Below are 27,204 nucleotides of genomic sequence, written 5' to 3' on the forward strand. Positions count from 1 at the left end.
AGCGAGGCGTCGCCATGGCAATGGCCCCTGCCCCGCCTTCAGGGGTGGGCGGGGCGTCGCCATGGGAATGGCGATACCGGAAGAGGCGGGGCGGGGCGCGGCCGGAGGACTCGGTTTCCCGTGAGGCCCCGCGCGCGGTTCCGGCGGGCGGGCGGTTCCGGCGGGCGCAGGCCGGGATGGAGGCCGTGCCCCGCATGCCCATGATCTGGCTCGACCTCAAGGAGGCCGGGGAGTTCGCCTTCAACGCCGCCGTCAAGAAGGTGGGGCCGGGGAAGGGACGGCTGGGGCCTGTGGGGGGCCCGGGGCGGCGGGCGGGCACTGTCAGGGGCGGGCCGGGGGGGCTGTGAGGGAGGGAGTGCCTGGGGGGGAGGCGGGGGTCCTGTGCGGCCTGTGTGGTGTCTGTGAGGGAAGGGGGAGCTTGGGAGGTGTCTCGGGGGCCTGTGTGAGGTCTGGGAGGGGGGAAGGGGCGTGGAGGGCTTTGCGGGGGGTATGTATTGTCGAGGGTCCTGTGAGGGAGGGGAGTGCGTGGGGTGTGGGGCAGGGGGTCTGTGAGGGAAGGGAATGCTCGGGGGAGGCTCGGGGGATGTACGTGAGGCCTGGGAGGGGGGAGAGTGCTTGAGGTGTTGGGCCAGGGGGGCTGTGAAGGAGAGGAGTGCGTGGGGTGTGGGGCAGGGGAGCCTGGGGGGCTCCGTGAGGGTTGCTTGGGGTCTGTGAGGAAAGGGAGGGCTTGGATGGGGTCTTGGGGTGGTGTGCGGGAGGGGAGTGCTTGGGGAGGGTGTTGGAGGGCCTCTGAGGGAGGGGAGTACCGGGGTGCAGGGCGGGGGGGGCCTGTGAGGGCAGGGAGTGCTTGGGGGCTGTTGGAGGGGGTGAGGCCTGTGAGGGAGGGAGTAATTAGGGGTGGTGGTGTCAGGGGGGCTGTGAGGGAAGGGAGTGTGTAGGGTGGGGGCTCTGTGGGGGTGTTTGGAGGGTGGGAAGTCTTTGAGGTGCGTGGGGAAGGGCAGTGCAGAGGGTTGAGGATCTGGGGGGACCCTGGTGGAGCTGGGAGTTCTAGCAAGGGATGGGGTGAGTGGGCTGTGGGCCAGGGTGTTAAGGGGTGGGGAGGACTGGAGCAGGGCTGCTGGGAGCACTGGGGCAGGGAGGGGCTGAGGTGTGGTAGCTCATCACCTGGCTGTCACCCTGTGGTGGCTTTGCCCTGTATGGCATGGAGGGAGCAAGGCCGTGAGCACATCTGTGCCCCCCTCGGCCCCATCCCCAGCTTGGCCTCACTTCCCTCACTGCCTCCTTGGGGGGCAGGGTCAGCGTGGTGCTGCTGGGGGGCAGAGTTTGGGATGAGAGGAGTCCTCAGAGCACTCCCCATCCTGGACAGAGCCTTCCCCGGCCACCTTGGGGTCAAGTGGTGAGCTGGCAAGTCGGTCCCCACCACATGTGACTGCACTGACTCCCAGTGCCACAGCTGCCCCTCCTCGAGCCCTGCCACCGGATCTGGCCTCCCCCAGTTGTCATTAATGCTGTGGCGGGTGTCGTTAGCGATCCGTATCTGCCATGGCTGATCCTTTGTGTCTCCTTTCACTCTGCTCCCACAAGCTTGTTTGTGTAAAAAGGGGAACCGAGGAAGGGAGAGCTGGCTCTCCTGCTGCCAGCAGCCCAGGCTGACCGATCATCAGTCAGTTAAAAGCTCTGATCCCTTTGTGTTGCCGTTGGAGGAAGGTTGAGAGTACAGTGGGTGCGAGACAATGAGTTCCTTCCTTCCCAGAGGTCACCTAGGGCCATGGGGGACACAACCTGTCCTTGCTGCCCCAGTGGGGATCAAACCAATCGCTTAGGGGAGATGCAATACTTAATTAAGCTTGTAAACAAGCTCCACCTAACTGGTGTTTCCTAGTGCTGCCTATGGATGAAAAGCGTGATTTGTTGACGTGGAAGGAGAATGGAGGGTGGGAGTTCTCCTGTGTTTGTGTCACCACCTACTTTCCACCACGCTGTTTTTTTGGTTGCTGAGGGGGGGCATCCCGTCAGACCCCAGCAGCATTAGTGTGGCTGGGACGTCCCTGTGCTGGGAGGAAGGCATCGAGGGTTCGCTGAGCTGAGTCATGCTGTGCCAGCTGGGATAAGGTGTGGCAGCCGTCGGTGTGGCTCCAGCCCCACTGTGCCTGCCTGCGAGTGCCAGGGGAGCCGGCGGTACCGTGGGCCGTGGGGCAGCACCTCACGGGGAGCTACAGCAGAGGGGACAGTGGCCTCCAGATCTGAACTGGGCCTGGAAAAGTTGAATAAATTCCTGTCCAGAGCCTTGGAGGTTCCTGAGCTGGCTGTGGCTGGGAAGCACTGTGCTTGCTGACAGCATTGCAATCCGAGGGATCTTGAAACCCTCACTAGAGGCAGGTTTTGGGGGAGCTCTGTCCCCACGGCTCCCTCCACAGCGGTGGGGAGGTGTAATTCATCACCGAGCGCCTTCCTTGGAGATCCAGAGCATTTTATTTCTTAATGAGCATCTTCGGCCAAGCCTTGGCACCCCTCCAGCAGGGGCTGCCGTGCTATGCTGTTCCACATAGGCAGGCACTACCCCGTTTCGTTTCCCTTTCTGCTCTGGCCGCAATGAGCCGCCTCCTGGCCAACTGCCAGCGCGACATTCCCCTCTGACCATGGCAAGAGGCTTTGCTTTCTTTCAAGCACAGAGGGGTATTGGGTGTGAATCTGGGAGCGACTTCAATTCACTCTGTCCTGTTCACTGGTGACAGCTCAAGACCTCATGGCCGCTTGATTCCAGTTTTTCCACCCCAGCTCTGAGGTCCCTGTCAGCTCCTGGGGTGCGCTGGATCGGTGCCTTTCCCCAGGGTGTTGTCTCCACAGGACCCTGAGCCCTGGCTTTGTGTTAAGCTGAGGTTCAACAGGAGCTGGGCAAGATCTGGGGGGGTGGGGGTGGGGGGGGGTGTTGTGTGACAAACAAGCTCTGAACTAGGAGATGCAGGACCCCATGCCAGTGCCTGCCCCTTCACACTGTCAGACCCGCCGCGAGGGCTTCCCCCAGGCCTCTCCAGAGAGAACTGCTGGTTGTCGCTCTGGGGCTGGGAAGGTGCTGTAGGGTGTCTCACTCCTCTCTTCTTCCTCCAGTTTGTCCTGAAGAACTATGGGGAGAACCCAGAGAACTACAACGAGGAGCTGCGGAAGCTGGAGCTGCTGCGGCAGGTAAGCTGGGCTCGTCCCAAATTGCTTGCAGCCCTGGTGACATCTCCCAGAGCTGAACTGGGGGAGCTGTTTCATCATCTGCCCCATGCTTGAGGATGCAAGTGCTGGCTCCCACCACCTCCCTGGACTGGGAGCTGTGCTGGAGCACTGCTGTGGCTGCTCCTCTCCCTCAACTGTAGCCCACGGAGGAGGCTTTCAGCAGCTGGGTTGCATCTTAGGCTCCTCATATGATTCAGGCTTCCCGAGGAGCATGCAGGGGTTGGGCGTTAGGGCTTTGCTGATTCCACTTCCCTGAATTTGCGAGGTTTTATGTTGAATACCAGTTCCCTGTTGGGTGGAAGAAATCACTTTGTCTGGTTGGGCTGGTGCCTGAAGTCTTTGCAGGGAATAAATCAGCCCTTCACGCTCTGCTCCAGAGCCTAAACAATTGTGTTAGTCACTGGGGTCACCAGTTTTGGGGGTGCTGAGCTGGTTAGAGACAGCCTCAGCCCCAGACAGCTGGTAGCTGAGACAGGGACAGTAAAACCAGGTGGTGACAGTCAGAGACTGGCCCTGAGCCAGGACTGGTGCTGGTTTGTGTCACACTGTAGGTTTTGTAGCAGGGCCATAAGCCTGATGCACAGAGTGTAGCTGGGGTAACTCATGCTGGCACCGGGGTCACCTCACCAGCGTCTCCAAAGCATAGAGGTGGCCTTCCAGTAAGGAACAGAGGTGGGTGGGTGCTTCAGCACCCACAGCTGGGGATCTGTCCATGGGCTTAACTATGAACCTGGAGGCTGGGAAACCTTTTCTGGGTCTCTTGCTCTTACAGCTTTGCCATAGCAGTGGCTCCTGTGCCCTGTCCAGGACACCCCCATTTCAGTCACTCCCAAATTCCTCCCGTTTTTCACCCTTAGGAGCCTGTGCTGGGGAGAGCAGAGACTTTTCCCAAACCGGTTGCTCTAGATCCATAAAGTGGCTCCCTCCAGCCTCGTTTTTAGGTGAACAGACCTGTTTTTCTAGCTGTGTTACATCAGTTTTTTCTGTAAAGCCTGGCTCCTTCCTGCAGTGCTGCTTCATCCCGAGGGAGCCGGCTGATGCCCAGCTCTGGCTGTCCCCTTTGTGAAGGCTCCTACTTCTGCCTGCGGATCTCACCACAAATCAGGCAGGCTGCCTGATGTTCCTGCCTGACGTGTTACCCGTGAGCCTGTACCATGTTACCTGTCCCCAGGGCAGCCTCTTCCTCTTCCTCTCTCCCCTCCAGAGTGCTGTCAACGTGCCCAGGGACTTTGAGGGCTGCAGCACGCTGAGGAAGTACTTTGGCCAACTCCACTACCTGCAGAGCCGCATCCCCATGGGCGCCGAGCAGGAGGCGGCGGTCCCCATTGCATGGTGAGGAGGAGCTGCTTCCCTGTACCCTCTTTCTGGCATGGGACTCAGGCTTTGCAAATGGGAGGATCGGCTCCCAGCGGGAGCTTCCTGAAATGCAGATGCTGACCCAAAGCAGAGCATCTGCTTCCTCTTCCCTGCGCATGTCCTTCACCAGCATCTGATATGCTCCTCCCTGCCACCCAGCAGCTGTACCTGGGTGTCCTGGGGACCTCTTGGGAAATGGCGTCCTGCCCTGGGGATCTGGCAGGATGTCTAAGCCCAGCCGTAAGGCAACATGGTTGTCTCTGAGGGGATACAAGGCAGAGGCAGGACAGTGTCACCGTGCAAGGTGACAGGGCTGAGATCACCCTGGGCGGCAAAGATACTTGGCTGTGTGTAAAGGGGATGTCTGCGCTTACAAAGCCAAAACAAGCCTGCCATGTGGAGATGCACCATTCCAACCGCCTCTGGCACCTTGATTTGATGCCCAGGGTGATACTGGGCACGAGGGCCCCTTCCCTGAACCTCTGAGGGATCATGTCGCCTGACAGAACCATTTTCTGGCACATGACCTGTGCCCAGGAACACCAGTAACTCCATCTACAGCTGCTAACCAGGCTTCTCTCCTCACAGGACTGAGATCTTCTCAGGCAAGACAGTGACTCATGAGGACATCAAGTATGAGCAGGCGTGCATCCTCTACAACCTGGGTAAGGGCCTGGGAGACCGGCTGCCCTCTTGGTGCAAGGGATGTCCCTCCTCTCTGCCCGGCCTTTGCTCCACATCAGCATTCCTCGGAGCGGCCAGGCAGCAGCTCAGCCTGCCTGGTCCCACCAGCAGCCGTGGCTTAGCGGGGTTGTGCCTCTTCCCCTCCTCCATGCTGCCTGTGGGGCTGGGTGCTCAGCAGTGGAACTGCATGAGAGGTTGACTTTGGCTTTTGTCAGAAGCTCCTCTCCTTTCCCTTCCACTGTGAGCATGCCCTACATCTCAGTCAGAGGTTGCACCGAGGAGGCTGACATCAGGTTGCAGCATTGCAAGTGCCCTTTCTAGCATGGTGACAGCCTCAGCCAGGCTTTGTCCAGCTCATCCAGCATCTCGTCTCCTCAAAAGCAGCAAATGGATGTAAAGCATCAAATCTAATGCTTGTCCCCCTACCCGTGCTCTCCAGCCATGGGCAATCATGGCTCAGAGTGGGGCTTTTTTGGTAGCCCCTGAGGGGAGGTGATGCTCAGCCCCTGGCCACTTAATGCACCTGAAAATACTCCCATCCCGGGCGTTGCCGCTGTCCCTTTCACTGCAGCTCAGGAGGTGGCTGTGCTTTCCCAGCCCACCATGCACAGAGCAAAGCAGTTTAGTTTAAAGCCCAGCCCAGCGCTGCTCCCTGAACCTTGAAGAAACACGTCTGCTAAGCCAGGAGGGTGTTTGCTATTTGCTTTTCCATACTGAGGGTTTGTTTCCAGCCTGGGATTTGTCTGTGCCAAACAACTTGCATGTGCAGCCTTTCACTCCTCTGGTGCCCTGTGAGATGGGGACCCTGAGTACTGCAGCTCCCTGTGTCCCGCTGGCCCAGGGAGCCAGCTGGGTGCTGCTGGGTGGCTGTGGCCCGCTTGTCGCAGATTTGGGCTTCTCCAGGAGCGGTGAGTGGCTGCTGGCAGGTGCTGCCCTCACCCTACTGAGCTGCCGTCCTCTTTCCGCAGGTGCGCTACACTCCATGCTGGGTGCCATGGACAAGAGAGTGTCCGAGGAGGTAATGATCCCCTGGGTCCTCCCTTAATGACTTTTCTCTCCCTCGTGGTTAACAGCCACCAACCAGTAGCACCAAGTACTTTTTCCACCGTAACACGGGTAGTTACAAGCATCTCAACGTCAGACACCAGCTTTGGATGTCTGCTGTGACCTAGTGTGGCTGTAGAGTGTTATGAGGGGCCACCCCCTTCATGGCTGTGTCCCCCCCTGCCCCATCATTGCTGTCCCTGCTGTGGCAAGGCTCTGCCACAGAGGTCAGAGGGGGGAGGTCTGACGCAGCTCAGGGCGTGCATAGCTGGGGAAAGCACCGCGCTGTTTAGAGCCCTGTGATCCCCAGGGATTTGCTCCGGGTTTGTGGCAGCTGCTTTCTGGGGTCTCGGAGGAGGCACAGGCAGCACGGGGAACATCTAACCCCTGCTGAGCTGGGGTTTATCACCCTAACCCTGCTGTGTGAAAGGAGGTTGCTGCTTTTCCAGTCTGACCGAGGCTCCACGAATTTGGTACATGCCTACGGATGTCGGCTGGCTTGGCATGCGTGCAGGAGGGCTGTGCGCACCTGACACGTGTTCTGTTCTCTCAGGGCATGAAAGTTTCCTGCACCCATTTCCAGTGTGCTGCCGGGGCGTTTACCTACCTGCGGGATCACTTCCCTCACTCCTACAGTGTAGACATGAGCCACCAGATCCTCAACCTCAACATCAACCTCATGCTGGTAGGAACTGGGTTCTGCCTCCACCAGGGTGCTGGTTGCACTGGGACGGCTCCTTGCACACCTCAAGGGCAGCTGCCACTCAACTGGGCGAGGGGCGTTTGTAGAGTTGGGTGCTCCCTGTGGAGCTCAAGTGCTTGGAGCTAGCTGAGGTGGGACCCCGGTGCCCCTCGCCAGGGTCTGTGCTGCTGTAGGCAAGAGGGGCTCCCACCTGCAGGAGGGAAGGAGGTCTGGGGAGGCAGCAGGGAAGTGGGAAGGCTCTGTACCACTCTGCTCATCCCTGGGCTGTTTGGGCATCCCTTGAGGCTGGCGTTTGCTGGGGTCCACTGCCCTGTCAAGGAAGGGGCTGTAGCTGGTGGGTCCTGCCAGGGGTCAGGGCCTGGCGCTGGTTTGGATACCGGAGTTGTTCCAAGGTGGAGAGGAAACAGAGTATTCCCCTCTTGTCTTTGGTAGGGCCAGGCACAGGAGTGTCTCCTGGAGAAGTCCATGCTGGACAACAGGAAGAGTTTCCTTGTGGCCCGGATCAGCGCCCAGGTGAGCTCCTGAGCACTTTCTGCTGTGCCAAACTGGCTGATTCAGCCTCAGCGCTTGCTGTTCCCGGCACAGCCACGCTCCTGCTGCACAGAGTGACGCGTGGGGTTGGGAACATGGGGAGGGTGTCCCGCATCCTGCATGGCGTCAGTGCAGTCAGACAGCAGCATGGGCTGCTTTCGTTGCCTCGGGCTTCAAGCACAGCCATCAGCTCCTCAAAGGAGAGCTTGAGATGCTCTAGAGGGAAGAGAAGCCATCCAGAGGGGCCTTGAGAGATGGGCCCCTGTGACCCTCATGGGGTTCAACAAGGCCAAGCACAAGGTCCTGCACCCAGATCAGGGCAATCCCCAGTGTCACCACAGGCTGGGCCGAGAATGGATTGGGAGCAGCCCTGAGGAGAGGGACTGGGGGTGCTGGTGGGCGAGAAGCTGGACGTGACCCGGCCACGTGCGCTCACAGCCCAGAAAGCCCCCCGTGCCCTGGGCTGCATCCCCAGCAGCGTGGCCGGCGGGGCGAGGGAGGGGGCTCTGCCCCTCTGCCCCGCTCTGCTGAGACCCCCCTGCAGCGCCGCCTCCAGCTCCGGGGCCCCCAGCATAAGGAGGGCACGGACCTGTTGGAGCGGGGCCAGAGGAGGCCACGGAGATGGCCAGAGGGCTGGAGCCCCTCTGCTGCGCAGCCGGGCTGGGAGCGCTGGGGCTGTTCAGCCCGGAGAAGGGAAGGCTCCTGGAGACCCTGGAGCACCTTCCAGCACCCAAAGGGGCCGGCGAGGAAGCTGGGGAGGGGCTTTTCCCAAGGGCCTGCAGCGCCAGGACAAGGGGGAACGGCTTTGCGCTGAGAGAGGGCAGATGGAGATCAGAGCTGAGGGAGAAATCCTTCCCTGTGAGGGCGGCGAGGCGCCGGCACGGGCTGCCCAGAGCAGCTGTGGGTGCCCCAGCCCTGGCAGTGCCCAAGGCCAGGCTGGACGGGGCTGGGAGCCACCGGGGCTGGGGGAAGGGGGCCCTGCGCGTGGCAGGGGTGGGACTGGGGGGTCTTCAAGGTCCCTTCCAACCCAAACCCTTCTGGGATTTGGACCCTCTGTGTGAGGTAGGTTTACCGTGGTGATGTCACTAGCCCTGGCTCTGACCCAAAACTCATGTGCAAGTCCCCCATGGCACATTTTGCTGTGCTGGCTGGGTGATCCGAGTCCTTGGGCGCAAACACCCGTGCTGGTGCATCCTCTTCCCCTTGCTGTGCTCGGTTCCACCTAGGATCCAAATTTTTGTGGGGTTTAAACACCCATCTCTCTCTCCCTAGGTGGTGGATTACTACAAGGAGGCCTGCCGCGCACTGGAAAACTCGGAAACAGCCTCGCTGCTGGGAAAGATCCAGAAGGACTGGAAGAAGCTGGTTCAGATGAAAATCTACTATTTTGCTGCTGTGGCCCATGTAAGTGGGGAGACAAACTGGGGGGCTGCTTGGCTTTGGTGGGGGGACCTGGCCTTTGCTTCCGTCCCAGTTTGGGTTGCTCAGTCGTGGTGAGCACCCCTCAGCAGCAAAACACCATCAATAAATGGGCTCGGGCCACTGTGGGATTTTATTGCCCGTTTCAAAGATTTCCCTGGAGTTACAGAGCTCTGCGTGTTTTCTTGCAGCTGCACATGGGAAAACAGGCTGAGGAGCAGCAGAAGTTCGGGGAAAGGGTAAGCAGAGCCATGTCGGCCTGTCTCCTGATCCAGGCTAAGGATTGTGTCCTGCCCTGGGAGGTTGAGTCCTGGCAGAGATTGTCACACCCACGATGCTGGGTACCCACGCCCTGGGGACATGAATGTATCACCAGCGGTGTCCTGCCTCCTGCAAGCGTTTGTGGGTATTCTTGGAAAGCCCAGTTATGCTGTAGGAAGCTGTGGGGACTGGTGGTGCTGTTCCTGTGCAAAGCAAGGGCATCTACTTCTGCACCAACCCTAATTCCCAGTCTCTCTGCAGGTCATCTACTTCCAGAGTGCTCTGGATAAACTCAACGAAGCTATCAAGCTGGCAAAGGTGTGTTCCTGCCCCAGCTGGGCAGGGTTTTTGAATTGGGTTTTTGAAGCCACTGTGCTGGGCTCGAGCTCAGGCTGGTGGGATGCCAGGCTGGGAAGATGAGAACTGCTGTCAGTTTAGAAGCTTTCCTTGCCATTCAGAAGCTCGGCAGACCTGTGCTGGCTTCTCAAAGCATCACTTTGCTTCCCTCTGGGACGTCCAGCCAAGCCCGAGGCCCTGGTATCTCCTGGCTGCTTGGCCTACCAAGGTTTTAGCAGGGTTGTTTTGGTTTTAGCTGTGCAGGAGCACATGGGCAGCGGGTCTGCAGCGCTCAGCCCTGCCACCTTGGTGGGCTCCCCACAGAGCTACTGGTGCCTGCACTGGGGAAGCGCAGCCCGGTGGCATGTGAAACTGGGACACAAAGGATCTGGGGCCTCCAGGCATCTGGGTTCCTTTATGGGGCACAAGGAGAGGTGGCTGGCAAGGCTGCTGCCGGCTCATGGGCACGCTCGGGCTGTGGTCACAGCACACAGGGCTGCGATCAGCTGCTGGGACAGCGACACCTGTTCTCAGCCTGTGCTAACTCACGCTCGTTTCTGCAGGGCCAGCCTGAAACTGTCCAGGAAGCCCTGAGATTCACCATGGATGTGATTGGTGGCAAGTGAGTCTGTGCATGGGGCACCGTCCTGCTTCTCTGGGTGTCAGAAATGCCCAGTGGCTGGAGCAGCCCAGGGAGTGTCCCCAGTGTCCCCCGACACGCAGAGCCAAGCACCCCGTGCTGCCTGAGGCTCTTGAGACATGAGGAGGTTGCTCTTTGCTCTCTCTGGAGCGATCCCAAGAGACCCAGGGCCTGACCCCACTGGGAGTGAGCTCAGGGAGCCGGGGATGCCCTCCGCTTCTCATCGGCGTGGCATTGCTGCTTGTTTCTAGGTACAATTCAGCCAAAAAGGACAACGACTTCATCTACCATGAAGCTGTGCCTGCACTGGACACCCTGCAGTCTGTGAAAGGTGAGGGTGGGCAGTGCCCTCTCCTGCCAGCTCCTGAGGGGAGAGGGGCACACAGTGAATCCACAGGGCTCTGGGAAGCCAGTGGGGCTTCACGCCACAGTGCTGGGCTTTCCGGGGATATGCCAGGAATGGCAGTGTTGAGAAGGAAGAGCTGTTTTGGGAATAATCTGTTCACCGTGGAGGTTTCTGACAGGCACATGTTGTGTGTTCAACCCCCAGGTGCCCCGCTGGTGAAAGCCCTCCCCGTCAACCCCACTGATCCGGCCGTCACCGGCCCCGATATATTTGCCAAACTGGTGCCTATGGCTGCCCACGAGGCCTCTTCCCTGTACAGGTGTGTCCGGGGCCGTGGCACAGGGGGGGCATGGCTCCGGCCGGAGCGGGGCAGCCTGCCACAAGCGGTCACAGGGCTGGGCGTGCAGATTTCCAGCACTGAGCTCCCCAAGGAGCCCGTGCCACCACCTGTCCGCAGGCTGAAGGGAGCTGGAGGGGACCAGACAGGCCGCAGCGGTTTCCTTGGGGAACCACCGCCGTCCCCGAGTTGTCCTCCTGCCTGGCTCCTGTCCAGCGTCCCTCCTGGCAGCTGGCGCTGGCCTTGCTGCCCCGAAGGCCCAGGGATGGGCGAGGCTCTGGCCGATGCCCACAGGGCTCGGAGTTCTCGTGACTTACAGTCCTGTCGCAGTACTGAAGAATTATCTTTTTTCTCTTCTCTGTCGCAGCGAGGAGAAAGCCAAACTGCTGAGAGACGTGATGGTGAAAATCGAAGCCAAGAATGAAGTGCTGGAGTATGTGTGAGCCGTGCCTGCGTGGGGCTCCCTGTGGCCGGGCACAGGGCTGTCCCGATTATCCCCTCGCTGGGCTCCCACCCCAGCCCCGATGCGAACATGTGCATCCCTGATCTGTTACCCTCGTGCTGAGCATGAGCAAGTCCCAGTTTGCCCAGCTGTGGGCAGACCCTGTCCCCCAGCAGGTTCCAGTCCTGGTGGCTGGTCCCCAAATTCACCCTGCAGCTTTGCATAGTCCATCGGGGACAGTACCGTGGTGCTGTGCCCTGAGCTGGCTGCCACTTGGGATGGGGGTGACCTGCAGGGGGGTGGGCAGGCTGTGCCACTGCTTAGGGGCTTCTTTTCTCACCTGCAGCCAGTTCATGGACTCCATGCAGCTGGACCCTGAGACTGTGGACAACCTGGACATGTACAGTCACATCCCCCCCATCCTGATGGAGAAATGTGCTGCGCTCAGCGTGCGCCCCGACACCGTCAAGAACCTCGTCCAGTCCATGCAGGGTAGGGACATGGGGACCCATGGAGGAGGACCAGGGGTGTCTGGGCCAGCCCTGGGGGCAAGCATGCTGATCCTCAGCTGGCGCTTGGTGTTGGGAATGGCCGCTCTGACGGCTAAATTTTTGCTGACATGAATTCCTGAACCCCGAAGTGTTTTTCCCGTTGGCTGGTTGTGGGGGGATGGTGCTTCCTCACAGGCTGGGCCAGCGTCACCTTGCCGGTGGCTGCAGCCTCCCAGGGGCCGCAACCAAGGAGGTCAGTGCTGTCTGGAGCCCAGTGCAGGCCCTGAGCCTGGCGCATCTGGGCTGGGTGTCCTTGTCTCCTCTGGGTGCCCACAGCCAGATTTACTCCTTGGGCTGCTGTGCCGATGCCTGGCTGCGCGCTCGGAGCGGGTGGGGGACCAGGAGAGCTCGGGAGTAGATGGTGGTCCAGCCCTTGGGCAGCTTCCGTGTGTCTCCCCTCCAGTGCTCTCCGGTGTCTTCACTGATGTGGAGGCTTCTCTGAAGGAGATCAGAGATCTCCTTGAGGAGGACAAGGCCCAGGAGCAGAAGCTGCAGGAGCTGCTTGGGAAGGTCCCGCCACCCCAGGGGTCCCCCCCACCGCCGTCCCCAGGGCTGGCTGAGGTCAGCAAGGAGTGTTCCAAGTACATGGAGGTGCACGAGAAGGCCAGCTTCACCAACACCGAGCTCCACAAAGCCATGAACCTGCACATCAGCAACCTCCGCCTGCTCAGCGGGCCACTGGAGCAGGTCCGGGCCGCGCTGCCCTCGCCCACCCTGACCGAAGGTGAGCGGTGCGTCGTGCCGGGGGGCTGCCTCCCCCTCGTGCTGCCCTGGGCCTCTGCTGGTGCTGCATTGGCATTGGCCAGCTGGTGGTCCCTTGCGAGCTGGGGGGTGGGGTTCTCCCCCTGAAAAATGTGCGGAATGGGACCCTGGTGTGGGGGCAGAGGGGGCACAGGCCCGGTTACTGTGCCGGCAAATGCCTGGCTTCCGCCGGCTGTGCCAGGAGAAGCCACGGGCTGGGTCCTTACCCCTGCAGTTCCCTCCCTGGGCTGGCAGCATGGCCCATGAGTGGGCTCAGGCTGGGGAGGCTGCGCCGGGCTCGGTGGGGTTCGGCACGGCTGCTCAGCCCTCCCTGTCCCACAGATGACAAGCAGGTGCTGCAGAACCTGAAGCGAATCCTGGCCAAGGTGCAGGAGATGAGGGACCAGCGGACATCCCTGGAGCAGCAGCTGCGTGAAATGATCCAGAAGGATGATATCACCACCTCGCTGGTCACCACCGACCGCTCTGAGATGAAGGTGGGTGCTGCCGCCGTGTTGGGGGAAGCCCTTTCTGGTGCCGCACGTCCCGGTGAGGGCTGCAGCAAGAGCTCCACTCCCTTGCAACCCACCCCGAGCCTCCCCAGCCGCCTGCGGCCCCTCAGGTCCTCCCCTCTCTTGTCAGAAACTCTTTGAGGAGCAGCTGAAGAAGTACGACCAGATCAAGGTCTACTTGGAGCAGAACCTGGCTGCCCAGGAGAACGTCCTGAAGGCCCTGACGGATGCCAATGTCAAATATGCGGCTGTACGCAAGGCGCTGGCCGAGGTGGAGCACAAGTGAGTGGTGTGCAGGGTGGCTGCAGCGCTAGGGGGGGGAGTATTTCCTGGTGTGGGATCTCGGTGCCCGGGAACAGCCCTCGCACTCCCCAGGGGAGCGATGTGGGGTCACTGCCAGCTCTGTCCCCATCCCACCGTGCTGCTGGGGACAGTTCTGCACCCGGTGGGTTCCCCAGGAGTGGGGACACCCAGCTTTGGCCTGATGTTCAATCCCTGCTTAGCCCCTCCGCCCTGTCTTTCCCCAGGTGGAACACCACCGTTCAGACCTTGGTGGCCTCCTACGAAGCCTATGAGGATCTGATGAAGAAATCGCAGGAGGGGAAGGACTTCTACACCGACCTGGAGGGCAAAGCCGCCAAACTGCTGGAGAAGGCCCGGGCCGCCTGCCAAGCCGCCGAGGCCAGCAGGCAGCAGATCTTGGAGAAGTAGGTGGGGCCGTGCCCGTGGTAGAGACGTGCGGGTGGAAGGCCAGGCTTGGGGTCCCCAGTGTGACACCCTGGGGGTGGGAGGCACCTTTGGGTGCTGCTGGGTGATCCAGGCTGTGGCCATGGTGCGGGGGCTCCCTGCGCCCGAGGGGGCGGTGGACATCACCCCCTAGGCCCGCTGGGTGCTGAGCTCCGCTGCCCCCCGGCAGGGAGATGAAGAAGCAGCCACCCCCTCGGCCCACGGCCCCCAAACCTGCGCTGCAGAAGAAGCCGCTGGAGCTGGACGGTGGCGGCGGGCTGGACGCCGGGGAGCTGCCGCCGCTGGGCTCCCTGGTGCTGCCGGAGCTGCCTGAGGAGCTGCGCAGCCTGCCGCCCGACGTGCTGGCCGTGCACCTGGCTCGCCTGCCGCCCCCCGCGCTGGCCACCCTCGCCCTCAACCCGGCCCTGGCTGCTGGGCTGCGGCCCCCCGGCCCCGAGCCCTTCGTGGCCCAGCTGGCCAGTGCCCCGCTGCCGCCCTTCACCCCTGCCCACCTCCCGGGGCCCCCTGTGCTGCCCGGGCACTACCACCTGCCGGCAGCGCCCACCTCGGCACCGAGCCCCTTTCCCCCTGCCGGGGGGGGCCCGGTGCAGCTCCTGCAGCCCTCTGCCCCGCAGGTGGCCGGGCCTCCCCCCAGCTCAGCCCCCTCCGCTGCCCCCCAGCTCTTCCCGGCCGCCCCACTGATCAGAGCCCCGGTGCAGCCCGGCTACGCGGGGCCACACATGCTTCCCCCGCGCTCGTCACCGCAGCACGCCCCCCTGCCCGGCTCGGCTCCCGCTGCATCCTACGGCCTGGGCCAGCCCGGGGTGCCCGCATCTGGCCCCCTCAGGCCCCCCGCCCTGGGGCCGCCCATGGGTGCCCAGCCAGCTGCTGGTGGCCCTGAGCCAGCCCCAGGCACCCGGCCGGCTACCACCACGGTGGACAGCATCCAGGCCCCCATCTCCAGCTGCACCGCGCCCCCACGAGTCCCCAGCCAGGGGCCGGCCGTGCCCCCAGGCCCCTTCCTGGCCCCTCAGCGCCCAGCGGCAGCCCCAGCCCCCTTCGCCTATGCCCAGGGTGGGCTGCAGCCCTTCGGGCAGCCGGCTCAGCACCCCTTCCCCCCCGGGCAGCCCCCGCACGCCTTCGCCCCTGCAGCGCAGCTCCAGCCCAGCGTGGAGATGCCTGCCCGGGCCCAGGGCCCCCAGCAGTTCCCCCCGCCCCCCTATTTGCCCCCGGGCAGAGCCCAGGTGCCACTGCAGTTCCAGCCCCGCGCCCGGCCCCCGTTGCCGTCCCAGGCCCAGTTTGCCCAGCAGCCCTTTGCCGGCCCTGTGGGGCAGCTGCCCCCAGCAGCCCCTGGGCAGCCACCGCTGCCCCCGCAGCTCTACCCGCTCCCGGGGCAGGACAAGCTGCCTGGGCAGGGGCTGGCCCCGCACACGGGGGCCCTGCCCTTCCCCAGGGCCCCCAGCCAGGCCCCACCCCCCCCCCAGCCCCTGCACACCGCGCTGGGGGGGCTGCAGCCGGTGCCCGCCAGCTCCCCGGCTCTGCCCTTCTGCCCCAGCGCTGCCGCCCCCAGCAGCCAGCTGCCCCCCGGGACCATGGCTCTGGGCCCTGCCCCGGCTGCCCCCGCCAGCCAGGCTGGCCCCCACCACGTCGCCCCCTCTCCCAGCCCCGGCCTGAGCCAGGTGCAGGGCGCAGTGGTGGTGCAGGGCCCCCTGGTCCCCTCCCCGGCCCCCTCCCCGCAGCCAGCCTTGCCCATGCAGCCCCTGCCACAGAGACCCCCGCCCTCACTGACGCCGGGCACGGCTGCGCTCCCCCCGGGGCCCGGCGAGGCCCCCTTCCAGCGGCAGAGCTCCTCCACCGACGACCTCCTGTCGTCCAGCCCCGAGAGCCAGCACGGCGGCTCCAAGGCGGCGGTGGGCCAGCCGCTGCTGCAGCCCACCAAGGCGGACGCCAAGGAGGGGCAGAAGCCCAAGGCGGTGCAGCTGATCGAGAACGACCCCTACGAGAAGCCGGAGCGAATCTTGCGGCTGCTGGCGGAGCTCGACCGCTTCCGCAGGCTGGTGGAGGGGCTGGAGCAGCCGGGGCCTGGTGGCGGTGCCGAGCTGGATGCCGTCTGGAAGGAGCTGCAGGATGCCCAGGAGCGGGACGCCCGGCAGCTCTCCATCGCCATTGCCCGCTGCTACTCCATGAAGAACCGGCACCAGGACATCATGCCCTACGACAGGAACCGCATCGTCCTCTGCTCGGGCAAGGATGACTACATCAACGCCAGCAGGGTGGAGGACCTCTCGCCATACTGCCCCACCATCATCGCCACCCAGGCCCCGCTGCTGGGCACCGCTGCCGACTTCTGGCTGATGATCTACGAGCAGAAGGTCTCCGTCATTGTCATGCTGGTGTCGGAGCAGGAGCTGGACAAGGTAGACCCTTCCCTGGACACGCGGCTGGTGGAGCTGGCTGGGGCAGGACTGCGGTGTCACCCTGCAGTGGCTGCAGGCCTGAGGGTCCCATGGCAGCCCCCCGGGGGTGGTGTGTGGGATGTTGCCAGGGGTACACAGGCCCACTGCTGACGGTGTTGCTGTGTTCCCTCCCCACAGCAGAAGGTGCTGCGGTACTTCCCTGCCGAGCGGGGCCAGCCCGTGGTGCAGGGCCCCGTCACCCTCATCCTCACCAGCCTGAAGGTCACCCCCACCCATGTGGAGCGGATGATCACGCTGCAGTACCGGGACCAGAGCCTCAAGCGCACCGTCATCCACCTCCAGTTCACCTCCTGGCCGGAGCTGTATGCCATGGGGCGGGGGGGCAGAGGGTGGGCCGCTGGCATCCTGCGGGACCCCCAGCACTGCCCCATCTCTGCTGGAGGCAGGGGTGCCTCAGGGCTCCAGCCCCAGCGTGGGGGTCCTGAGGGGGTTGACAGCAGGACCCCCACACCTGCCACGTGTTCCCTCTGCAGGGGCCTGCCCGACAGCAAGGGGAGCCTGCTCCGCTTCATCCAGGAGGTGCACAGCCACTACCTGCACCAGCGCCCGCTCCACACCCCTGTGGTGGTACACTGCAGGTGAGCGGGGCCGGGGGGCTCCCGTGGGCCTGGGGGTGCCCCTGCTGTCCCTTGGGCCCGTCACAACTGGAGGGGTCTCTCCGCAGCTCTGGGGTGGGCCGCACCGGGGCGTTCTGCCTCCTCTATGCGGCCATGCAGGAGGTGGAGGCGGGCAACGGCATCCCCGACTTAGCCCAGCTGGTCAAGCGGATGCGGCAGCAGCGCAAGCACATGCTCCAGGAGAAGGTAGCAGGGCATGGGGCTGAGACCCCCCCGGGGCTGTGGGGCTGCTGCCTGCGGGGCCTCATCCTGCTCCCCTCCCCTGCAGCTGCACCTCAAGTTCTGCTACGAGGCCGTCTTGCTGCATGCCGAGCAGGTGCTGCACCGCCATGGCGTGGGCGCCCCCGCCACCCCCAAGGCCACCAACAGCGCCTCCCCCAAGGTGGGTGCAGGGTGGGGGGCGTCCCCGGGTGCTGGGGGGCTCCGCTGCTGACCGGGCCTCTCTCCCGCAGCTCTACTTCCACCAGGACCTGCAGGACCTGGTGCTGGGGGGGGACATGCCCATCAGCTCCATCCAGGCCACCATCGCCAAGCTGAGCATCAAGCCGGGGGGATCCAGCACTGAGCCCGGGGCGGGCTGTGGGCCGGATCCTGCCCCCCTGCCAGACACCACCGACCCCGAGGTGCTGCCTGATGGTGTGATGGACGGCGGTGGTGCCCCCAGCCCCGAGCCCTCCCCACCGGGGCCACCCATCCCTGAGCCACCTGCTGACACCCAGAGCAGCAACCATGTGGCGGAGAGCCCCGAGGCACCCGGGGGGCAGCCGGTGGCCCCCCCTGCCGCCCCCTCCTCTTCGTCACTGGAGCTGCTAGCCTCCCTGACACCCGAGGCCTTCAGCCTGGACGCCTCCCTCAAGGGCAAGCAGCGCATGAACAAGCAGAACTTCCTGCAGGCACAGACAGGTGAGGGGCTGCGGGGACCCCGGCCCAGCGACGACCCCCTCAGCATGCTCGACCCGCTCTGGACACTCAACAAGACGTGAGGGGGCAGCGGGGCCCCCCCCCCCCCACCCCCCCCCCCCCCCCGAGCCAGCACTACAGCTGCAGGCGCTGCCTGCTCCCCCTGCCTGCAGGTACTGCCTTCCCCAGGGGGGGATGGGAGCACCCCGGGGTGTGGGGGACACCGGGGGGGGGGCGGTTTGCCATCCCCTGCGCCCCCCCCAGCCCCTCTGCTTTGTACAGGTGTAACACTGGCACTTGCCATGTTTGACTCCAGTTAGAACTGACTTTTTCAGCTCTTTGCTACTAAAATAAAGAGTTAGACCCGCAGCCGTGCTGGGCCCGGTGCTGCCGGCGGCGTGGGGTGCTCAGCCCCTCCGGGTGAGGAGAGGTCGCCAGCGCCACAGCCAGGCTCGGGTTAGTTCTGTTTAATGGAGGTGTCCTCGTACACATTATAAAACACGATCTGGTACAAAAAGCGTCCCTGTACGGTACAAAGCGTACAGCCGGGCTAAGGCCACCCGAGGTGCGGGGCGGCGGTGCCGGGGGTCCCGGCCTGCCCCCAGCCCGGCGCTGCCTCTACAATCACCAGGCTGCAATTAACAGACATCATCGGTGTTTACTGGAGGGCGGTGAGTGGGTGTTAGCGGCGGGCTCGGCCCCGGCTCTGCTCGCAGGCAGGGTTGGGACCACCAGGCTCATGCCCCCTTCCTGGAGGGGGCGGTGGGGCCTGTAGTGCAACCGGGGAAGGGGGGCCGAGCCCTGCCGGCGGTGGCGGGGGGGGGGAGAAGCCCGGTGGTGGGGCTCCCTGCCCGGCTCCTGCGGGGACCATGGGGCAAGGGCTGCCAGCCTGAGGCCTCTGGCCCCACAGCAGCAGCAGGAGGAGGAGGAAGGTGCTGTTGCCGCAGGCTGGGTGAAGGAGGAAGGGGCAGCTGCATGCGGGAGCAGGGCTGAACTCCCTGGCTCTGCCACTGTGGCTTGGTGGAGCAAGGGAGGGCGGGCGAGCTGCTCCCGCGCTCTCCTGCCATAATAAATAAATATATACAGCATATAAATAAATAGGGCAGGGACTGCTGCAGCACAGAGCCTGCGAGCAGCGGGGCAGGCCCGTGGCCAGGCCAGGCGGGATGTGGCCCTGCCTCTGCTCTAAGGCACATGGAGGCCGAGCCAAGTGCCCAGGCGAGGTCAGCCCCGGTGGCACGTGCCAGGTGAGCGGAGCAGCCACAGCCAGGCTGGGCTGTGACCAAGCTGGAACGCGCTGAGCCAGAGCAGGGCCCAGCAGAGCTCTGCTGCCCCAAGGTAAGAGGCCCCGCTGCCCCACTAGCCCTGCTGCAGCCCCTCCCCAGGCAGCTGGCACCACCGAGCAGGGTGCTGGGGCAGAGCTCAGCACCTTGGGCGCCCCCGTCCCTGCGGCTCCCCTGTGTCCCTCCGCACCACCCTCGCAGCCCCAGGATGCCCCAGTGACCGTGCAGAGGATGGGGGAAGTGGGGATGAAGACGCCGGCTCAGGCCCTGCAGGCTGCAGGTGATGAGAGTCCACTTTACGAGGCGGGGAGGCAACGGAGGTGCGGACAGAGCAATGGAGCTGGTGTCCCCGTCCCCTCAGCCCCTGCCTTCGACGGCAGCAGGGGCCTGGGTGCCCCATCCCACCTGCCTCCCTCCACCTGGGCTCCAGCACCTGCCCCTCCTCAGTCCAGCTTCTCCAGCACCGAGGGCACGTAGACCAGGCTGAGCTCGCTCCCGAAGTTGCAGACGATGGCAGCATTCTCCAGCACGAGGATCTGCCGCGCTGGCTGTGACTCATTGCTCTTCCCGAGGTAAACAGTCTGGAGCAGGTCCCCGTAGCCGATGTCCCAGAAGGAGACGCAGCCCTGGCCTCCCGTCACCAGGAGGTTGTCGGAGATGACGCCCAGGCTGGCGCCACAGCCTATCTCCTGCGTGGAATGAGGGTATGTGAGGGAGCCGAGCGCAGGCAGACAGCTCCTCTGCCGTCCCACGCCGCTTCAGAACAGGCCGATTAGCCACAGCCCCTCTGCCACTGGCCCCGCAGGCGCAGCCGTGCTGGAGCGGGGCCACGGAGCCGGGCGATGTGCACTGGCCGGGCAGCGGGTTCGGTCTTTTTGGAGCTTTTGCACATTGCATTGACAAACGGGGAAGTTTAACCGGAGCTCGCTTCAGCCCACGCGCCCCGCAAGGTCCAGACAAGCCGAGGGGCACCCTTAACCTTTCCCTCGCAGCTCCCCCGCTACCAACCTGCTGGATCGAATAGAGCTTGATCCCTGAGCTGCGGTCCCAGATGCTGATCACATCATCCAAGCCGCTGCTGATGACACAGGAGGTTGTGCAGGTGAGGGAGGTGACGTCCCCTCGGTGGGCGTACATGTGGCTGACCTTGCTCCCTGTCAGCACGTCCCAGAGGCAGATGGCACCATCCTGGCCCCCGCTTGCCAGCACCATCGTCTGCAAGGACACGGGCAGAACCAGTCAGGGACCCCAGAGGACGGTGGGCAGCCCCTCCGTCACCGCGGGAGCTGCTCAACGCCCTGGCCCATCCCGGATACAAGCACCTCCCGCTCCCGAGCTGCAGGGAACAGAACCCCAAGCCTGCCAGGTGCAGAGGAACTGAAATTCATTTAACGGAGCTGTGAAGCGTATGGGTGTAGTGCTGCTGCTTTCTAAGCACTGCCCCTATGCAGGACATGCTCGCTCGGCCAGGCCCTGTCGCTGCCCTTGCTCGCTAGGCCATGCAGGCTCTGCGCCAGCTTGGCTAGGCAACATTCCCAGAGCTGGGAACATTTCCTAGGCCGGTTTCAGCCCCGTGCTCCGGGCTCCCTGGCCCCAGAGCTGCGTTCAACAGGGCAGTTCGGGTACAGCAGGACTGGGGCTTCCCTGCTCCACAGGGGGCAGGGAAACAAACAGCCCCCAGGGAAAGGGACTGCCGCACTCAGGTGAGCTGGATGGGATTATCCCAGTTCGGCTTGTAAGGCGCATGGTGACAGTGGCCCCTCCGCGTCCTCAGCGAAGCACTATCAGTTCCTCTGGGTGCAAACCAGGCGGGGTCCCAGCCAGGTCCCTCTAGCTGAGCCAGCAGCTGTACACGCTGGCGCTCTGCCCGCGCAGACCAGCTGCACCCTACCTGATCGATGTACACCGCTGTGATTGCTCCTGAGTGACCCTGCAGCGTGAACAAACAGCACGAGTCTTCCAGCCGAAACACCTGCAGGGCAGAAGAGGCAGATGTGTGTCCCCAGGCAGCCGTGCCGCAGAGCGACACCACCTGAGCCTTACCGCTCCTGCTGCCGAAGCAACAGCCTGTGCTTTGTCTTCCCTACTGCCATCCCTGCCATGCGGCAGGGACAGAGCCTGCCAGCCATTCAGGACAGCGAGGCCACTGGACGGCAGTGACGGGGCAGGGAAGCATCATGCACAGCTGAAGGGGACAGCCGCTGCTGGAAGGGATGAGGAGAAGACAGGGGACACCCCAAAACTCGAAGCCTGCTATTCATATAGTCACCCAGCCCTGAGCAAGAGGATCTCGCGCTCTGCGTAGGACGACACCTGAGGCAGGGCTCTGCCCTCCAAACTGCCGAGGGGCCACATCCAGGCGGATGAGTACGACGCAGGAAGCTCCAGGAATATGCTGGATTGGACTCCAATCACCTCACCCCAAACACTTGCTGACCTTTGTGCACGTACACACGTCAGCTTTGCCCCCTGCCCGCATATGAGACTGGCTCCCGTCAGCACCCAGAGGGCGGGCAGGTGCCCAGCAGCAGCTCCCGACTGTGGCCGAGGAAGCCTTACTCTGAGAGTGTGGTCCTGGCTCCCTGTGACCAGCCGTCCAGCCGCCGCCTTCAGCGCCGTGATGGGCTTCTGGTGGGCGCAGGACACGGTGTGGGTGAGCTGACACATGATAATGTCGCTGCTGCTGAACATGGGGGAGGATGGGATGCTGCTCCTGCTCGGGGCTCCTGTGGTGAGACACGCAGGTAAGTCCTCGCTGCAGCAGACGCAGCCTTACAATCCAAAACTTACTATCACCTAGAAACGGTGTGGGCTCAGGGATGCCTGGATGCTGAGCTTTAAGGAATTTGAACCTGGTCCTCCAACAAGCCAAACACTCGGCACTCTGGCTGACACCAACATGAGCTACAGCCACTCATGAGCTGGAGGGAGGGTCTCTGATAGGGTCCTGGGCAGCAGAACTCCCTTCTGCAAAGCAGCGACTCCCAAAGTCTTTATGACTGATCCCCCCTGAAGCCCAAGAGCGCTGCAGTCACCCGGGTCAGAGGCAGGACAGGCAGTGGGACATACCACTTTACACCCCATGGGGGAAAGTCAGTTCCACAGCCAGGCCTTCCCTGCAGAGCCTGCTCCACTTCTGGCCCTACAGCTTGCAGGCCCCTGGCCACCCCTCCAGGAACGTGAGCGTTCTCCCAGAGTAAAGCTACGGCTGCCTCCCTCCAGGCCACTCCAGAACCAAGTGCCACTGCACTGCAAACCAGTTACCGCCACAGACTAGCGCTGTGTGCGCTGTGATTGTGCTGAGGCCCCGGGCTGTATCGTGACTGTGGGGCCACGAGCTGTGTAAACAGGCGAGAACAGACCTTGCTGAAGGAGAAAGCGAGACAGGGGAGAGGGCAGAGGTGTGTCTCAGCCTACAGCCCTCTGCACTGGGGAAAACCAGCACTCGAGAGATGCTCTCCCTGCATAGGGAATCCCAAAGTATTCCTCACCTCTCCTCAGCCCGTTCAGCAGCTGGCAGTTGTGGAGTGGAGCATTATTACAAAAGCTGAAGCAGGTGTAAGGAAGAGCCAGCTACAAGACGGCAAGGGAGGAGGAAAAGGCTCAGCAGCGCTCAGAGCAGTGCACGGTGTGCTCGGACACTTGCTTACCTCGGAACTGCAGGTGGTTCAAGGACGTGTGTGTCTCTAGTGAAAAGAAATCTAAAGAGCCATTCAACCGGGCAGCAACGATCCTGAGGGAGAAATGCAGGCACATAAGGGGAGGTCCTTCCCCGCTCTCACAGGGTGCAGAGCCCTGAGCCCAGACACCTTCCGAGGCGGAGCACAAACCACGCAGGCTCCCCCTGTGAGGAGGCACTCCTGACTGCAAGGAAGAGGACTCGTAAATTATATTAAACTCAGACAGCACAATAAACTGGCCGACAGCAGTGCCTCTTGAATAACAGCACACAGAAACCAAAGGCCCCATCTCCCAGCCATGAATTATTCTCGATATTCAGCTACGAGAACGACTGAATATCTGTATGAAGAAGTGAAGCTGCTGGAACAGATCCGGACCCAGGAAAGCTCACTCCACCATGCCCAGCTTGAGAGGTGGCGTGGGAAGAAGAGACTTTCCAGCTGAGCCTTTGCTACCTGGAGCTGCTGGACCTCCGTGGCAGGAGGGCGGGAGCTGGGGTCCTGGCTTACACCATGTGTCCTCCTCCCCTTGCAGATCACCGAGCACAGATGCAAAATTACCTGTTGTTCAGGAAGACGAGCGCTGTGATGCCAGATTGACCTTCATCATTACTGCTGCGGAGGGTCCCCTCGATAGCATCCCAGACCTGGAAGGAGAAGGGGCTGCTGCAGTGCTGCTGGCTGGAAGGGCATTGTGCACCGAGGAGCCGTGACCCTGTGCTGGGCCACAGAGAACCCCGGCCCCCTGGGCTGTCTGGTCTTACCAAAGGCAGCTCCCACTCAGCACTAGTGATTACAATCATCAGTGTCCTCCTATCTTACAGTGAAGCAGCAAGTTCTCAAGTGAACACCCTCTTGTTTGACAGCAGGAATGATAAATAGAATTCTTTTCTTCAAATAAAATCCTGTAAGAGCTCTAAGGACCACAGTGCCGGGTGCCCTCTCCAGACACAACCCGCACTGCGTGCTGTGCTCAGACCAGAGGTCTCTCCAGTGCTCACATGGGGCTTCCCGCAACAGGAGGGACATAAGATCACACTATCTTCTTTTTCCTTCTAGTCTTACTTCCAGTAAGTGGTATTTTAATCAAAACTTCACAACCTGCCTGCCCTTCTTCCTGGGGTCACAACAAATGCTTGCCCCAGTGCACCACACGCCCACCCTGGGCAACCCCGTTCCCCGGCCCGCAGCACCACTCCTCACTCCCTGTCAGCCCCACATCCGCCCTGTTCTGAGTGTGAAGTGCTCTGCATTTTGAAGCAGTATTATGATGTGGACTGAAGACAAGATCCAGCAGCAGAACTCAGTCAGCATCTCAAGGCAGGTGCTTAGGAGAAGGCAGCTGAGCTCACAAGCATACTTACAGGACAGAAAAACCAATGGAGTGGCCTGCCTGTGTCTTTTTGTTGGGAAGAGCGAGAGCCACTCACATGCAGCACAGGTCAAAAATAATTAAAAAAATTATTTTAAAACATATCTTTGTTTAAAAAAAAACCCTGCATTTGTTTTGAAGCAAAAATTCTAACTTAATTTCCAAAAATTAAGTTAATATTAAAATAATTCTGAAAGTTTGTCATTGGAGATTTAAATTACAGATTAGAATTTGCTTCAAAACCTGTATCACTCCTATAGAATTCCTATTCATTCTACTTTATCTCATGACTGACCAGCCACGCTACTCAATGGCTTGGCAATCTTTAAGGTTATTCAGTCTCCAGCTGCTGCTGGCAGCTCACCCCATGCCTGGGCTGGCAGCCAGCCTTGCTCCTCACCTCCAGCTTTCCGTTGCTCCGGCCGGCCACAATCAGGTTCCCTTGCAGGTCCAGGCTCCAGACAGAGCTCTCCATGTCTCCTCCCCAGGAAGGAAGCAGCAACGTTTTATCAAATCCCGTGAAAGACTCATCCCCCAGGCTCCTTCTGCGGCTGCTGCAGCCTCCCTCCTCGGTTCCGCAGCCCAGGGAGCGGGGGCTGCCGCTCCCCTCACAGAAACCAGCCTGTCCATGCAGGGCGGGGAGGCCGGTGAAGCTCCTGCAGCTGGAGGTGCCGTGCTCTTCGTACACCTTACCCACCAGGCTGCTGAAGTCATACCCACTCTCCTTCTGGCGACTGCCCACAGCGCGGAGCCGCGTCTCTGACTCTGCCACCTTCACCTGTTCGGAGAAGTTGGTGTCGATGAGAGACGTCAGGTCTGGCTGGTCACAGAAAAGTAGAGGCTGGGGAGCGCTGAGCATCCTTTTGAGCTGGTGAGCGCTCTCAAAAGAGTCATCCAGACCATTCTTGCCATCTGGACTATGATCCCAGTTTTCCTGGTAATCGAAGATGCCGCTGCTGTCTCTTCGCAACCTAAAACACAGCGATAAAAGCTCATTTATCCCCCCTCAGCTCATTTCTTACAGAGGGGCTTGCACCAGCCGCAGAGCAGCACCTGTGGAGGGGTCTGCCCGTGGCTGAACGACGTGGTATGGACACACGTACCTCGGTTTGGGAATAACGGTGAGGCAGTCACCAGTCTGAGCATCCCACACACGGATCTGACCCACCAGGCAACAGCTGACAAGCAGCATCCCATCGCTAGCCAGACATTCGATGTCCTGGGAAGGAAAAACAAGCACAGCTGAGCATCTAGCACCATCGAGGCCTCTGCATTCTGACAATTGCCTTGCATGTGGTTGAGAAACTGTATGGATGATAAATTTTATGTCAAAACTACGTGGCTGGCTTAGCAACCATAGGGGTACTCTGACAAGATGGGTACATCTTTGCCCAGAATCCTAGATGTGTACTAGACTGCTGCAAATCAAACAGACTCCATCTGTCCTCCCTTTCCCTGACAAAGTACAGCCCAAAGAGATGGCAGGATCAGGAACGGAGGTGCAGCTTCTCTGGAGGACATGGCACAGCATTTCAAACTGCCAGACTGGATGCTCGAGTGCTTTGTTTCATCTCAGAATGGGAAGAAACGTCCTTCCCCTCAAGAAAAAATAGAGTGAACTGAGCAGCAACACACTTCTGTGTGAACCCACCGATGCTTTTAGCACTGGAAACACCGTTTTACAGCTCAAACGTGCACTAACTTTTGGGAAGCAGGAAAAAAGGATCCAGTAGACATTAAGTATCAGGAATCTAGAGCTACTGCAGCAAACACGGCTAGATCAGCCCAGCCAATAAAAGCTGACAGCTGGCTACACAGAGAAGGTAGTAACAGCAGTTGCAAAAAGCTCAGAGCAATTCCCAGGAAGAAATGGAAAAGTGCTGCAGGGAACTCCATGCTACACTATCCTATAAAATAAATACATACATACATATATATCATTTGCCCCAGCTGTTAGCCTCCACAGCTGCACTGCACTAAGGCTGCATAGCTGGTCTGTCCTTCATGGAGGTAGTTATTTAAATAAAACAAAGAAAACAGAAGATGCGTGGTACAAGTCAGTAAAATGCCTTGCTTCTAAGGACTGTCTCGTCCGACCTACCATGAGGTGACCTCTGAGAACCAAGGGGACGATCTCAGTCTCAGGTGGGGAGTAGCCGTAATCGTCACAGGGCAGGTCCCCCCTCTTCCTCCTGCTGTGTGAGAGCCCGTTCTGCCCATAGTTCTTGGGGCAGAACACCCTGTACAGGCAGAAGAGCAGGAGGACCAGGATAATGCCTGAGGCCAGACCCAGAGCAGCCACCCTGGTGGGAAAGACAGACACAAAGACAAAAAGAACATGAGATAAAAGATCCAATTGTTAGTCCGTGGATCGAGTCTGACAAATACTGGGTAAGTATTATGCATGTTGCTGGTCTAAATTTTTCAGCTGAGAAAAATTTCCAACAAGCTATAGTAATTTGTGGAAAACTGAAGTGGTTTTTTTTAATGGGAAAATGTCAATTTCAACAAGGATTTCAGACTTTTCAGTAAGAAAAGTACATAGCAACTAAGACTGAGAAAATCAGTAGCTGGGGATCAGGATAACATAAAGTGCGTTCAACGCAGCCAAAGAAGTGCAGATTCAGCCGGCAAGCCGTGAGCTTGGCCTCGCAGAAGGAAAGGAAGGTCCCTGCTTGCATGAGTTTGATCTGACACCCAATAAGCATTACTGCATCATGACATTTATTCCCAAAGACAAACTCCTATCCCTGTTAGCCAGTGATAAACCCCATAATGTATTGTATGTGCTAACAAGCTGGGAGGGACACACCACCTCCTGCCAGGGGACTCAGCTGCTGAGAAAAATAGTGCCGGGAGAGATTAATTTAACGCTGCGCTAGAGTGTCCTGAGTGTTACAGGGTTTTGTGCTGAAGCTTTATAAATACTTTTTGGTCTCCCGCCAGGAGAAAAGCCAAACAGCCAAAGAGCAACCTGTGTCTCCAAGGGAATTAAGGCATGGTCAGACCCTGGGTCAAGGACTC

The 27,204-nt window shown here is 61.2% G+C and overlaps 2 protein-coding genes across 5 annotated transcripts in view; one reads left to right on the forward strand and one right to left on the reverse strand.

Moving 5' to 3' along the window:
• The first annotated feature begins 87 nt into the window (after positions 1 to 87).
• Positions 88 to 18,316, forward strand: PTPN23 (protein tyrosine phosphatase non-receptor type 23). 2 transcript variants are annotated; one of them, XM_055803674.1, is made up of 25 exons: positions 88 to 260; positions 3,109 to 3,183; positions 4,427 to 4,554; positions 5,167 to 5,243; positions 6,231 to 6,280; positions 6,860 to 6,991; positions 7,442 to 7,522; positions 8,813 to 8,944; positions 9,151 to 9,198; positions 9,482 to 9,538; positions 10,120 to 10,178; positions 10,448 to 10,527; positions 10,747 to 10,861; positions 11,247 to 11,312; positions 11,668 to 11,813; positions 12,276 to 12,596; positions 12,956 to 13,110; positions 13,256 to 13,407; positions 13,653 to 13,832; positions 14,042 to 16,268; positions 16,449 to 16,630; positions 16,802 to 16,906; positions 16,993 to 17,131; positions 17,214 to 17,327; positions 17,398 to 18,316. In XM_055803674.1, exons 1-25 carry the CDS (start codon positions 177 to 179, stop codon positions 17,926 to 17,928), a joined length of 5,436 nt encoding a protein of 1,811 aa, XP_055659649.1. In that variant the 5' UTR covers positions 88 to 176; the 3' UTR covers positions 17,929 to 18,316. The 2 variants fall into 2 exon arrangements, with proteins under 2 accessions (XP_055659649.1, XP_055659648.1); XM_055803673.1 differs by having other exon boundaries at positions 90 to 260; positions 16,446 to 16,630.
• Positions 18,298 to 27,204, reverse strand: part of SCAP (SREBF chaperone) — a 68,506-nt gene continuing 59,599 nt past the window's right edge. For 2 of the 3 annotated variants that reach the window (XM_013299799.3, XM_013299805.3), the window contains exons 15-23: positions 26,282 to 26,483; positions 25,284 to 25,399; positions 24,581 to 25,151; positions 23,370 to 23,455; positions 22,779 to 22,861; positions 21,688 to 21,854; positions 21,020 to 21,100; positions 20,137 to 20,343; positions 18,298 to 19,817 (exon numbers count right to left, since the gene is read on the reverse strand). In XM_013299799.3, coding sequence (XP_013155253.2) covers positions 19,572 to 19,817; positions 20,137 to 20,343; positions 21,020 to 21,100; positions 21,688 to 21,854; positions 22,779 to 22,861; positions 23,370 to 23,455; positions 24,581 to 25,151; positions 25,284 to 25,399; positions 26,282 to 26,483 — 1,759 coding nt within the window. In that variant the 3' untranslated portion in view covers positions 18,298 to 19,571. Of the gene's footprint in view, positions 19,818 to 20,136; positions 20,344 to 21,019; positions 21,566 to 21,687; positions 21,855 to 22,778; positions 22,862 to 23,369; positions 23,456 to 24,580; positions 25,152 to 25,283; positions 25,400 to 26,281; positions 26,484 to 27,204 lie in introns of those variants that run through there. The other variant, XM_027787243.2, reaches the window with a different exon arrangement.

This window comes from Falco peregrinus, chromosome 5 (genome assembly GCF_023634155.1).
Source record: "Falco peregrinus isolate bFalPer1 chromosome 5, bFalPer1.pri, whole genome shotgun sequence".
Lineage (NCBI taxonomy): Eukaryota > Metazoa > Chordata > Aves > Falconiformes > Falconidae > Falco > Falco peregrinus.

What these genes read in the sequence shown, in the direction of transcription:
- PTPN23 (XM_055803673.1), top strand. Translation starts at nt 177, where the DNA reads ATGGAGGCCGTGCCCCGCATGCCCATGATCTGGCTCGACCTCAAGGAG. An exon ending in GCCAAGAATGAAGTGCTGGA is followed by an intron (nt 11,313 to 11,667) that starts GTATGTGTGAGC and finishes TCTCACCTGCAG; the next exon opens with CCAGTTCATGGACTCCATGC. An exon ending in CCTCGTCCAGTCCATGCAGG is followed by an intron (nt 11,814 to 12,275) that starts GTAGGGACATGG and finishes TCTCCCCTCCAG; the next exon opens with TGCTCTCCGGTGTCTTCACT.